Source organism: Seriola dumerili, unplaced genomic scaffold (assembly GCF_002260705.1).
Source record: "Seriola dumerili isolate Sdu_G_001 unplaced genomic scaffold, Sdu_1.0 BDQW01000116.1, whole genome shotgun sequence".
In the NCBI taxonomy this organism is placed as follows: domain Eukaryota; kingdom Metazoa; phylum Chordata; class Actinopteri; order Carangiformes; family Carangidae; genus Seriola; species Seriola dumerili.
The window spans coordinates 2,542,323-2,555,997 of NW_019174371.1; the positions used below are offsets into that span (position 1 = coordinate 2,542,323).

The 13,675-nt window shown below is 43.0% G+C and overlaps 2 protein-coding genes across 2 annotated transcripts; both read left to right on the forward strand.

The window, feature by feature from the left end:
* Positions 1-3,989: 3,989 nt before the first annotated feature.
* On the forward strand, positions 3,990-9,423 carry LOC111223838 (E3 ubiquitin-protein ligase TRIM11-like). Its single transcript, XM_022748124.1, has 9 exons — positions 3,990-4,039; positions 4,140-4,247; positions 4,859-5,403; positions 5,493-5,588; positions 5,729-5,962; positions 7,012-7,034; positions 7,216-7,361; positions 8,105-8,376; positions 8,840-9,423. Exons 3-9 carry the CDS (start codon positions 4,918-4,920, stop codon positions 9,107-9,109), a joined length of 1,527 nt encoding a protein of 508 aa, XP_022603845.1. The 5' UTR covers positions 3,990-4,039; positions 4,140-4,247; positions 4,859-4,917; the 3' UTR covers positions 9,110-9,423.
* An 822-nt stretch (positions 9,424-10,245) lies between these two features.
* LOC111223839 (cerebellin-1-like) lies at positions 10,246-13,536 on the forward strand. The gene is made up of 4 exons (XM_022748125.1): positions 10,246-10,426; positions 11,094-11,900; positions 12,506-12,625; positions 12,712-13,536. Exons 2-4 carry the CDS (start codon positions 11,619-11,621, stop codon positions 12,907-12,909), a joined length of 600 nt encoding a protein of 199 aa, XP_022603846.1. The 5' UTR covers positions 10,246-10,426; positions 11,094-11,618; the 3' UTR covers positions 12,910-13,536.
* Positions 13,537-13,675: the final 139 nt, after the last annotated feature.

Here is a 13,675-nt window from a genome sequence, read left to right on the forward strand (position 1 = left end):
AAGCTCAGGAGCTTATGTTGGGTAAGATCGGCTCCGTCTCTCAGCCGGGACACTGGCGCAGCATTTCCCTATTCACTCCCAGGGATGCGCAGTCGGACAGCCGCATTTTTTTCAATTATTTATCTCCGTCGCAAAAACGCGTTTCTTTCTCTTTATGACAAAGGGTTATTATGGCTGAATGTATTTACTCATAGTCCAGTGGCAGCGGGAGCAGCAGGGGCGGTGCAGATAGCATGTACCCGCTACAGGGGGAGGATTATTTTTCTTGGCCGTGCGTGCTGCTCTTCCTCCTCTCTTTGTATTTGTCGGGGCCTGCTCCTGTCCGGCCTGTCTGCGCTCTCTGCGGTACTGTCTGTCTGTCTGTCTGTCTGTCTGTCTGTCTGTCTGTCTGTCTGCCTGGTTAGCTGGCTAGCTGTCTGTCTCCCTGTCGGTTATAATTAATGGCCCTCGCCGCCAGACGGTCCTCTGGGAAACAGTGACCACAGTTACCTCTACATTGGCTCTCAGTGTGCATCTCACATAGGAGTGCAGGCCCGGGAACACACACCTCTAATGCAGGGCTGGATCAGGTTGACGGGGGATTAAGATTTGCACAAGTGTGGATGATTGTGGTAAATGTGTAAACCCATTGTTATTAAGAAAAAAAAAAATCATAACTCATATTTTCATATTTTAATAAATAAAATTAAAAAAAATTGACGCTCAATCCAGATGGTGTCCACACTCAAAGGCAGGTACTTCACACCTGTTCACAATCATTTTGGCGATTTGGAGACAATATACTGAAAATATATAGAAATAACTGAAGCTAATAATAGTTCTGTATGGTGTTTAATACCTCTTAATAAGTATATTAGCTCTTAATGAAACATATTTAATGGTTGCAGCTAGGTCCTTCCATTTATCAGATGACTACAGCACAAATGATCTCCCTTCAAAGACCCTTAAAGCACATAACGCATCTTTAATTCATTCCCTTAACTCAAGCTACTGTAGTGATATATCGGCTTCTAACTGTGATGGCAGGTTAATGTCTGCTGAGGACAGTTTAATCACAATAATTCACCATCCTCTTCCTCTGCAGTTTTGCTGAACTGTAGTAGGAGCTGCTAAAACAGCCTGTGTGTGTCAGAGTGTTACAGAAATGTGATGCAGGGTAGAAGGTCAACAGCAGTTTACAGCATAACAGGAGCAGCACACCACTTAATCTGTCGGCTAATGACGGTGCTGTGGCAGGACAAACAGTCTGGTTAGTGAGCATCTTGTTGCTTGGCCAACTTTCCAACTTGGCACAATTTTTGTAAAAAAAATTTTTATCATCATGATCTTAATTGGACGTTGTCTTGTCAACTCACAGCCTCGTCTCCTGGCACACGGTGGCTGACAGATGTAAGGTTTATGTCTTACATCAGTAACGCCACTAGGTGTCTCTCAGAGACAAAGATTAGAGGCATGTTGCATGAGTTTGAGTAGCTTGTATTTAAATGTTGTGTCAAACTGCCTGATCATTTTAATAATAACATTTATAACATCAGAAGATGATGCACACATTTTTAAAACATTTCAACAGGAAATGAAAACAGGTTATGAGCAACATAATGTCCCTCTATAAAGACAGTTTCTTTGTACCCTCACACAACTTTTCTTGGTTTCACCTGTGGCCTCTATTATGTGCACTCATTTATTTGCTCCCATACACTGAGGTACATGCTGAAGGGTTTGTTGGTACAAAGAAACTTGAGCAGCATTATTGTTAACCTTTAAAAAAAAGCACTGTTTGTTTGATCTTGGCTCTGGTCTTTGGACTCTGACATGCTGGAACCTTCTCACTGCGACTGGTTACTGAGTTAGCTGGATAACAGTCCTGATTAAAACAGCTGTTAGGACTTGAAAACCTGTTATAGATTAGATTTGATGTGGTGTACTTTTTCCACGGGGCATTCATCACCTGACTTCAGTTTTTCCTTCTTTGTGAGATAGGCCTCTTATCTAAGAACTGACGCATCTGGTTTGTGACGTAATTAAAAAAATTCAAAGGAGTTAGGCAACACATGAGAACCAGATTATTCAGTATCAACTGTAATGCAAGGGGGTGTGATGAAAAACTCTCTCTCTTCGTTTGCAGTTCCCTTTTTAAAGTACTTATTAACTTAACTGTAAGGCAGTCGCTGTCTGGGAAGTGTCTGGTCGCCTGTCCTGGAACTCTTTGAGCTTCATCAGGTGTTTGTGGAGGTGTTTTGCAGCAGGAAAATACTTCCGCTGTATTCTTTATGTCTCTCCTAATAAAACTATAACTATAAGAGTTTAATGAGAGTTTAGTGATAAAAGTCCCTGATGCAGTGATTACTACATTATTACATGAGTGCTCCGAACTCACCCATCTTTGAACTCAGCCTTAATTTTGATCTAAACTAGACATCTGTAATATTTCGTGATTTCATCTTGCACGGCTGAGACGCTGTTACAATGACAAAATCTGTCCACAGACAGACAGACAGACAGACAGACAGACAGACACCTGCCAAAAGGCTCAAAGTCGCCTCAATTGCTGTGGGTAATTAGTCATGTTTGGTCATAAACTAAAGTATCGACTAAACAGAAATTTTAACCTGATCATGGTTCTGGAGCAAAAGTCGAGGGGTCACCAAAGTTATTACAATTTATCCAGACGGGGACACGAATGTCTGCAGCAAATGTCATAATAATTCATCCAATAATAATTCACCCTTACATCCAATGTAAACCTCACGGTGGTGCCAAAGGAGTCAGGAGATCTCCAGGACAGATCGTCTGGGGACCTTGAATTTCTGTAAAAAAAATGTTTAAAAAAGTGCCAACCATCTTTTAGACACACATCCCCATTAGCTCCAATTGTACTTTGTGTTTTGGCCAATTAGCACATGTTAACATGCTAACATGGTGAAGTTGGATGGCGAAAATCGCAAACATTATTCCTGCTTACCATCAGTATATTGTCATTGTGAGTATGTTAGCATTTAGCTAAACACTACTACAGTACACCCTCACAGAGCTGCTGCAGAGCATGGCTGTAAACCTCTACCCTCATGAGTTACAGCCTCCTAAATGATCTTACAGTTGAATCACCGCCTCTCTCAAACAGTTCTAACAATAATTGATGCTTCTAACCTTCAAAAAGGTTAAAAAAAAAAACAACAAAAAAAGGACTATTGTGTTTGACGGCATTAGTTTTAATGAGGTGTGCAGCACTGTTCAGTTGAGTTCAACTCACCCCTTTCTTCCTAAGTACTCTCACTTTTCATTTCTCTTGGGAGGTGAAATGTTACCTGGAAAACTTTGAATGTGAACCAACCTTGCTTGTTTAAAAAGCGTCTCTTTCTGTGGCGGCCTGACCACTTGTACTGAAGATGCTTGAGCCTGTGAACCTAACCTAAACCTAGGAAAATGTGCACCTGCATGTAAGAGCAAATAATACATTGTACTCCAGAACAAAAACAGGAGAAATATAAAGATAAATAGAGAAAGAATTTTGTGAATCTCCTTTGCTTCCTTTATTTAGCACATACTTTATTGCTTTCTCCACCTACTTCCTCCTGCAGCATTTGATTAATTATGTTGACAGAATCAGCCTGGGGATAATTTTGTGGTTACTTTTTAAGCGCTATGGAAAAATACTGTCTTCAGGTACAAGGAGCACAACTTGGACTTGTTAAATGTGTGCAATATCAGTTATATATATACTGGATATATATATATATCTCCACCCCATGTTGTATATACCTTATGTCAGAGTAGTTTCAAAATCTACAAGTTTAAGCAGAATTCACTAGAAATAACTAAGACAAGCCTTCTGAGAACTAATGCTTTTAACTTTAAAGTTACCTAATAATTTTCTCCAATACCCAACCACCATCTGAGTGTCACGTGACCTCAGCCATGTCTGAAGCAAACAGTGGGGGGTGGGGAGGTGAATCTGTTGGGATTAGCCTACACGCTCAACATACTGACCACACAACCTCACCGTGGTGGCCGCAGTCTGCAAACACCAGGGCACCACCGGGTAAGAAATACCACTTCTGTTTTCAGATGTTGTTTTAAAATGACCGCTACAGCTCAGCTGCGATGAACATGTGTGAAGTGCTGTTGTGTTAAATGTGCAGAAGCCGAACACATGCAGAGTAAAGTCGGGCCAAGAAGCTGTCGAGGATGATCTCCTGATCCCTCCACCACACCAGCCTGGGTCTGAGTCAAGGCAACACTCACCTCCGGTCAGTGTTACAACCCGTTTACACCGAAAAGTCACTGTTTTCTTTCCTTAATAATCACATACTGTTATATTACTGTTTGCTCAGCAGGTTATTTGGCTAATTAAATCAAATTGTCTCACTAAGCTCTGGTACTAGTTCAGTTTGTGCGTTAAACGAGTTCAGCAGGTCCTGATTCAACGTTATGTCATTTGTAAGACATTAGTTTGCAAGTGTCGATGTATTTCCTTGCATTAAGTCATGAGGTGTTATTTTTGTCCAGTTTCTCCACTATTACTTTTCCCAGTAATAGTGATCACATTGTTAAGTACTCTATTCATAGAGCACAGTAGGCAAAAGCCCAATAGACAGGATTACTGGCCTGAGTGCACAGTCGGAGTGAAACAAGGACTTCCCACTTGCCAGCAGCTCATTACTAACCGTGTCTTGTGCTCTGTCTGGGCATTAATGCTTCTTACATGTAACAGCAGCATGTAATTTGTCTGTCATCATGACTGGTTACAGTTTGTCAGAATGTAAATGATCATTACTTTTTGTTAATGAGGTTTTGTAAGTGAATTGAATCTAGTAGAAGTAGTGTGTGTTTGATTTCTCTCTGTAAATCTGCTGTTTAGCGAGTAGCTTTCTGTGACACAGACGAAAACGCACGTCAGGGTCTTTTCTTCCACCCACCATGGCGTCCCTGGAGGAGGAGCTGACCTGCTCCGTGTGCCGAGACATCTTCAGCCAAGTCCACCCCCTGCCCTGCGGTCACAGCTTCTGCCCCACCTGCATCCGCGAGGCCTGGAGCCAGGGTGAGGGTGAAGCTCACTTTACCTGTCCCCAGTGCCAGGAGGAGCACGGCGAAGTGTGGTGCGACTGCTGCCCCCCCGAGGCGGAGCAACGGCAGCCGTCATTGGCTGTCAAGACCTGCCTGAGGTGTGAGGTGTCGTTGTGTGCTGAACACCTCCAGCCCCATCTGGAAAGACCGGCATTTAGCACCCATCGGTTGGTGGAGCCGCTGGGGGACCTCTCCCAGCGAAGGTGCCCAACACACACAGAGATATTCCGCTACTACTGTGCCGATGAGAGGGTGTACGTGTGCGGCGACTGTCTGCTGGAGGGAGGCCACGTTCAGCACAAAGTGAAGGCGCTCAGACAAGTGGAAGATGATCTGAAGGTGAGCCGGAATAAATATAAATGTGTGTTTTTATGTGTGTTTGTGCAGCAGTGTGAGGCTGCTGAAATACCGAACGTGTGATTTCACAGGTCATTCTCCAGACGCTGCTGAGAAAAGCAGAGGATAAGCTGAAAGATGGAGAGCGAATCCTCAAAGAGCATGAGAATATTGATTGCTGCATGGCTGTGAGTAAAAATACATAAACTGTGCAAAGACAGTGTAACATAGTGAGTGTCTCAGGAGAAGAGGTTCTGTGATGAGATGTTTGTTTATGTATCAGTCACCGTTCTGGCACCGACCACCGATCCCTCATTGCTGGTTGCAGGACTCTCTGACTAAGGACGACACTCAGGTGGAGCGGCTGGGCTCGAACCTGCAGGTCCAGGTGAAGAAGCTGGTGGTGGCCCTGAGGGAGATCACGAAGCGGGAGCGACAGCAGGTCATTGAGCGTGTGCAGGAGGACTGCACCAAAGTGAGAGACGACATGAGCCAGACGCTGAGCATCCAGCACTACCTGGCCTCGCTGCTGGCAGAGACGGACCCCTTCCTGCTCATCTGGGTAAGACGTGGCGCTGAACAGACACTCTGATGTACATCACCAGTGTATTATAGTGTTTGTAGGGTGGTCACAGTGAATAACGATGATACACATGTCAAAATGAAGCTGATGATGCAACAATTTAGCTTCTGAAATATCTCAACAACTATTTTACCATTTATGGCTCCCAGAGAATTATATTGTGACCTCGGTCATCCATTCGGACAAACGTCACAACAAATATTTCCTATAATCATCTTATCACAGTAATAGGCCTTAATAAAGTCAAAGTTTTTCAACATATATATATATCTATATATATAAACTGTTCTGCAAATGATGTGTTGGTCCACTGGGCCTCGGCCCACAGGTTGGGAACCACAGATCTAGTGCCATCATCTGGTCAAAGCTGCAACATCCCCACTTTTAACCCAACTGGGGAGTTTTGTTGCAGCTCTCTTGTGCCCTTCCCTGAAATTCAGTCAACAGTAATGAACTGATGTCAGTGCTATTTACCATGACATCCACTGTTTTATGTGATGCGTACCGGCAGATGTGTGACAGTGGGAAAATAACACCTTATTTTTAAATGGTACCAAACTGGTGCGAAAGTGTGTGATGAATATACAGACAAATCATTGTCTTATACTACCACATATTATACTGCTCACTCTGGGGCACAAAGCTTATACAGTATTTTCTGGATTGTGTATATTAAGTCAGTGAAAATAGGATCAATGTTTACCATTTGAACCCAGGGAGGATGCTGTCAGTTTAAGCTCGTTAGTGCTTTAAAAGAGTCCGAGCAGCTACAGGATGCAGCAGAGGATGTTTAGTATTATTGTTATTCATACTGTCAGAGCTCGTTTATCATGGAATAAAGATGGTACGAATCAACCAAACAAACTGTACAGAGCCTCAGATGGGGTTAGTTATTGTGAGTATAACCTTGCTTTTTTTTGCTGTCTCATCCAGCTGGGCTCATTCACGGGGACATTTGTAGTTGTTTGTGTGAATGAATCCTTTTATGTCATATTTTTCTCAGCTGTCCTTGACTCTTCTTTCCTCAGGCCTTTCAATCAGATGACACAAAGTAAGTCCAGAATAAATCAGTGATGCTTCATCTAGCTGTGCATGTAGATACTTTACGCATGTTAGGAAATGTTTGTATGCGGGAGGTAGAAAGACAACAAGGAAAAAGAAAGGACGAATGCACTTATGTAATTACACAAGCTCTATATGTGCTAATTTTTCCTACTGCATGTGTATTCTAGGTTACTAGCTGACCTGAACAGCCCACTTTTCACACCTGATGCCATCAGTCTGGACAGGAAGCACATCTTGGAGGACATAGAGAGCAAGTATCGAGAGTTCATCACCGCCACCCTTCGCTGCCTCAGTGAACTCAAGAGGGAGCTCTGTGAGTAGCAGATTTATTTTGATTTATGAAAGGAGAAGTCTGATGTTTTCGAGGAAATATGCTTATTCACTTTCTTGTCGAGAGTTAGATGAGAGGATTTATACCAGCGTCACATCTGTCTTAAATATGAAGCTGCAGCCAGCGGCCGCTTAGCTTAGCTTAGCATAAAGACTGGAAGCGGTGGGAAACAGCATCTCTAAAGCTCATTGATTAACACACAACACTCCTGACTAGTCATATTTACACTTTGTGGTTTTTGTACAAATTAAGCAACAAGATACAATGCGTTAATCGTGAGCTTTTTTTTTTGCTTTTTGACAGAGCCATGCCAGCTGTTTTCACCTGTGTCCATGTTCTAAGCTGTGCTAAGCTAAGCTAAGCGACGCGACTCCACGTGTAGCTTCATGTGTAACAGACAGATGTGAGAGTGGCATCAATCTTCACATCTAACTCTCGCCATGAAGCATATTTCCTAAAATATCCCAATCCTTTCAACTTTTGATTTGGTTTGATTTTAATCACTTATTTTTATGACGTCCTCTGACTCTCACTACAACTACTTCTATGTGTGGTAATCAAGCATCCACTGGAAATATTTCTCTCAAGAAAGAAAAGCTTTGTTCTCATTTTTCCATTCTGTGGATTGTGTTTTACCCACTAGAGTCAGAATAAAGCAGCAAAAATTACCACAATTAATGGAATTCAAGCAACAAAAGATATTATTTTATGTCTCTCTCTGACAGTAAGCAGTCCTTTGACTCTGGACACAAACACTGCCCATCCTCTCCTGAGCGTCACTGATGACCTTCGCTCAGCGACCCGGGTTAAAAGCCGTCTGCCCTGCGCTGCTCACCCCGAGCGTTTCGACCACTGGCCGCAGGTTCTCACTGTCCAGACCTTCTCCTCTGGGACTCACTACTGGGAGCTGGAAGCTGAGGGATTCTGGGATATCGGCATCTGCTATAGAAGTATCGGACGGAAGGGGAAAGATGACAACGCCTTCGGGAACAACAAGGTATGTCTTCCACCTCGTTGGGTTAGTTGATAGCCCTGAAACATTTAAAGGTGCTATATGTCACATTTTTTAGCAGTAATTTGTTGTTTTTGTAAATAAATAAAATAGGTGGGGGCCTCTAATGCCAGTGGTATTTGTAGCGACACCATATTTTTCATGTTTCAGTTCATGAACATCACTGACTTTCTTTTGTCTGGCTTTAGTGAAAATGAAAAGGCTGTTTTGTTATAGGAGAAGGACAGAACCCTCTTCCTGTATTGGCTGCGCCCTGGAGAAAATATTTGCCCATCAAATACCCCTGTAGGGCAATTTATGTCAGTTATACCAAGGCTTCAAAATTGACATGGCACTGATATACTGTTGAAATACATGTAGCATCTTTAAATATGATCAAAGTACTGAGAGTGCCTTTCTTTACCTGCCACTTTAGACTTTAACCCCCATGTCTCTGTTAAATCCCCAGGTGTCGTGGAGCTTGACACAGCAGCATGACAGGAAGCTGGCTGCCTGGCACAACCGCAGAAAAACCCGCCTAACATGCCAAATGACTAGCAACCGCGTCGCCGTGGCCGTGGACTACGGCGCGGGCACCATCACCTTCTCTGAGGTGGGGCCAACGAGCAATCTGACCCACCTCCACACCTTCTCCACCACGTTCACCCAGCCGGTGTGCCTGGGCTTCGGACTCTACAAAGCTGAGCTCAACAGCCGCATCTCTATCGTCAAAGTCTGAGGTGGAGGAACGGGAAAGGAGGCCCCAGAGAATAACTCTGTTGGCAGCCGCGCTGGTTTGACTTAGATAAAGACGCTCCAAGACAATTCAGCGTTGATTAATTTTCCACATTTGGAACAACGAGACTCTGCGCTGGAGCTTCTGCCAACTGGAACTTTTTTAGCTGAGCTTGTCTTCCAAAAGCACACCACCGAAAACTGTGATCAGGTGATAGTGACATGGAAATTATTTCCAACACAGAACAGTGCGAGGGGACCGTTGATGCATGAGTATGAGAAGGATTTGATGAGCAAATGAAGACTCATTTGAAAAAGACCAGAAATGTTTTTTTTTTTTTTTTCCGTAGCAAGATTGGGAGATTATTATGTGCTTTTCAATTCCACAGTGATTCAGAAATGTAAGTGACTGACTGCTGATAATACACTCTGTTGCCGGTTTATTAGATAGACCTGGCGAAAACTGATGCAGTCTAATACAACAGCACTTAAATAAATACTAGATCCATGAAGGCCATGCTGTTCAGTTTTTGTCGCTGCTGTTTCAGAGAGAGTTTGATTCAGCTCCATGGTCATTTCGGAGGCTCTACTGTATGGTGCTGTTGAATTGAATTGCATCGGCGAGTGTTTCATTAATGGGGGGGGGGGGGGGGATGACAGACTTTGTGTGATGCTGTGTTTCTGGAGCTGAAAGTTCAGTTGTGTTTATTTGTTTCACTGATCTGTAGCTGTGCCTATACATGCTTCACCAGCCTGGTGAAGAACGTATAATCCAGCCCTGTATCTGCTATAGTGGCTCATAAAAAGGTAGCTGCACATCCACGGAGCAGTGGAGCTGCAAATGTTTTCACTCACATGAAGGTGCGCTACCTTGAAGCTACCTTGATCCTTTTTAACTCGGCTTGAAGACACAAGAGAAGGAATCGCTGATTTGATTGGATATTAAAGAAAAAAAGGGGAAAACAACTGCCACTCACTCGCTAACTGTACTCTTTGAAGTGTCTCAGATACCCAATTATCATCCTATTTTCTTTATTTCACTGTAAAGGTGAGTGGGCGGATGAAACATAGAGGGTGAGAAATAAGCAGACGGAAAGGGGGGTGGCTGAGAGCGGGAGAGAGAGAGAGAGAGAGAGAGGGAGGGAGAGAGACAGAGGGATTAGAGCGTGCTCTGTCTTGGTAACACTCAGACTAACTGTCGTACGGTGAAATAACGTGATAGAGGAGCGAGAGAACAAGGATTTTTTTGACCATATCACTTTAACCCAGCTTGGACTGTTTTCACCTGATATGGAATACCAGCTTGTGCAGATGGAAGCAGGTGATCATCTCTGTTTTTCATTTACTTGCGACGCTAGAATTGTAGTTTATAGAGCAAATAGTTGTCAGGTTATGTTAGAGCGCTTGTTTTAAGGTTAATAATAGATCATTTTGCACTGTGAATCATTTCCTTTTGGTGAAAGATAAATGAATGGTATTTAAAAATGTACATTTTGAACTTGACAAGGGCAAAAGTGACTCTATTCTCCAACTTAATGTTAAATTTCTGAGTTACGACGACAGAAACGATGTTGAACCTGAAGAGAAAATCAAATAAATTGCAAAAGTAATAACTAGTGTTTGTGTAAGTGTGAGAAAAAAAAAGAGCACAAGTGAGAAAAAGAGTGTGTGTGTGTGTGTGTGTGTGTGTGTGTGTGTGTCTGAGGGAATGCGTGTTGAACAGTGCTGGGAGGGAGGGAGTGGGGGATACGTGTAGAAGACAGATGGTCACTCAGTGGAGTTGTTCCCCTACTCCCTCTCTCTTTCTCACTCCCTTCTGGGTCCTACATCCTTCCCCTGTCACCTCTCCAGAATCTTACCTCATCTGTTTTTTTTTTTTGTTTTTTTTTTCCTCACCTCCCCTCTCAGCATCTTTTACATCTTCCTCGCCACCATTTAAAGTCTGAGCTTGGATCTTCACTCACTTTGCTGTACCTTTATCTCCTCAGATCTTCTCTTCACGTCCCCTGCTACTTCTCTTCCTCCTTCTTGTCTTATTTTTTGCTGAGGAAATCAACTTGAAAATACCAGGAGATTTTTTTTTTTTTTTTTGGTTTGTGTGTGTGACTGTCATTCTGGCCCCCTGCTGACACAGCACGTAGGACACTGGAGAGATTTGGGATTTGTGTGGGCAGACAAGAAAAGCAGAAAGACAAACAGAACGGCTGTGATTGACAGCTTTGGTCAATGAACCATTCTGAATTTCATTTGAATGTAATTTAGTTTTGAGACACATTTGCTGGTTTGATTGCAGGTGATACCAGCGACAACCGAACAGAGGTTAAAGATAGAGCAGGTTTCCTCTCTTTCTCTTTTAATCCAACCAACTCTGAACTCTGAGAGAGGTTTGGACTTCCAAAAGGACAATTTCTGTCATCATAGCATGTTTATTTACATTTCATATTGTCCAAAGTGACACTTCTTCATAGCAGAATTAATCAGAGATAGTCACCCTAAACAGCCCAGGATCAGTCATGCACCCCAGATCAAACAACTTTGACCTCCCGCTACTGCTGGGTGTGCTCCTGTTGTGGGGACCCATGGGGTCCAGGGGCCAGAATGACACGGAGCCCATCATCCTTGAGGGGAAATGCTTGGTCGTATGTGACTCCACTCCTTCATCTGAGCCGGCCGGTAACGCGCTGGGCATGTCGGTCCGCTCCGGCTCCGGCCGGGTGGCCTTCTCCGCCAGCCGCCAGACCAACCACGAGCCCACGGACATGAGCAACCGCACCATGATCATCTATTTTGATAATGTGAGTGTGTCACTGCTGAAGTGTGTCTTTAAGTTTCAGCGCCGCGGTGTATTTATTTAAAAAAAAAAAAAAAAAAGCCCACGATTCAAAATAGTTAAAATAGTGTGAAATGCTCATTAATGTTGGAAGTAGTTTCATTTCCCAAACCATTTAACAGAAGAAGATCTTTTCATGGTGCCATCATGATAAAAAAGAAAAAGAATAGTTATATATCACTTTCTCTCCCGCTCAGCTTCTGTAAACTGTACTCTAAGTATTTTTAGACAGAAGTCTTCTGCCAATAAGATGCACATATGATTAGAGTTCTGACAGTGAGGTAAACACTGAGGTTTTGGGCTCACAGTGCAGCCGTTTGGCCACAGAACCGTTAGATTATACTGAATGATCCGCGTGCGTAATCATGGACATTTAGGACTTTTTTTTTGGAAATAGACATGTAGAAATATGACTCAGGAGTTTGGGAGAAGTCTGTGATCTCCCTGGAGTGAGCAGGTGTGGGGTATCTGTTTTTCACTGGTCACCAAAAGGCTTTTTTTTTCTCTGCCATATCCTCTGTGCTCCTTTACTGTTTCATGTATAATGTCACATATCATCTGTGGACTCAGATCCTGGTGAACGTCGGCACTCATTTTGACCAAGAGAGCAGTGTCTTCCTGGCACCAAGGAGAGGAGTGTACAGCTTCAACTTCCATGTTGTAAAGGCCTACAATAGACAAACTATCCAGGTACAACACCTCAACTATGACACTGACAGTAATGACTCCAGAGGACCGACATGCACTCTCTCATTCCTTCATATTGTCTGCTTTAGGTCAGCCTGATGGTGAACGGCTGGCCGATGATTTCAGCTTTCGCCGGGGACCAGGACGTGACCAGAGAAGCTGCCACCAACGCCGGCCTGGTGATTATGGAGAAAGGGGATAAGGCCTACCTCAGACTGGAGAGAGGCAACCTGATGGGAGGCTGGAAGTACTCCACCTTCTCTGGGTTTCTGGTCTTCCCCTTGTGAGAAAGGTGGATGGGGAGCAGGTTGAAGTGTTGTATAGGTGATGGGAGGAGAGTTGGATAGAGGAGGAGTGAGAATGACTTAAAGGGAGGAGTGACGGAGCAGAGGGTGACGCGAGGGGAACAGATGTAGGAGAGAAGAAAGGTTTCAATCTGTATCTCATTATAAAGCGCATGAAAGAATGTGTTTTCTGTTAAATGCAGAGAAAAGATGTTCAAATTAAGATCATTTTCACCTGAGAAAAAAATTAATGACGAAAAAGAGGGAAAAAGAAGTTTGTCTGTGATTTTACTTTGCTCTGTTTCTGTGTATGAATATTTGATGGGTTTATTTAAGAGACATTTTAATTGTGACAAAATTATAAAGTAGCCATGTGCAATGTGGGCTCCTGTGCAAAAACTAGGTGAGAGCATTTGTCTTTTTTTTTTTTGTTCAAAATGTTTGAAACACTGCTGCGCTCCACATGGCGTCCTGTCTAGCTTACAAACTCGCCAAACTTCCCCTTTATTCTGCTGTTGTTGTATGACTGATGCTTCTCTATATGCCTGTTAGTCTCCTGCAACAAATGTTTATTTACACAGAAATTTCTATTGAGGAGAAATATTAAAATAATAAAGTTGACTGAGTGTATATCCTTTAATGAGTGTGCAGGAGTGAATGCATTGTCATATTTCTTTCCACAAATAGCTTATATAAAGATAGACAATGAATCTATTCTATGAATCACTTCTAGATCAACATACAAAAATAACCAAATTCATACTGTAAT

Coding starts and splice junctions, on each gene's coding strand:
- LOC111223838 (XM_022748124.1), top strand. CDS start 4,918: ATGGCGTCCCTGGAGGAGGAGCTGACCTGCTCCGTGTGCCGAGACATC. Junction 7,362..8,104: donor TGAACTCAAGAGGGAGCTCT/GTGAGTAGCAGA, acceptor TCTCTCTGACAG/TAAGCAGTCCTTTGACTCTG. Junction 8,377..8,839: donor ACGCCTTCGGGAACAACAAG/GTATGTCTTCCA, acceptor TTAAATCCCCAG/GTGTCGTGGAGCTTGACACA.
- LOC111223839 (XM_022748125.1), top strand. CDS start 11,619: ATGCACCCCAGATCAAACAACTTTGACCTCCCGCTACTGCTGGGTGTG. Junction 11,901..12,505: donor TGATCATCTATTTTGATAAT/GTGAGTGTGTCA, acceptor CTGTGGACTCAG/ATCCTGGTGAACGTCGGCAC. Junction 12,626..12,711: donor ACAATAGACAAACTATCCAG/GTACAACACCTC, acceptor TGTCTGCTTTAG/GTCAGCCTGATGGTGAACGG.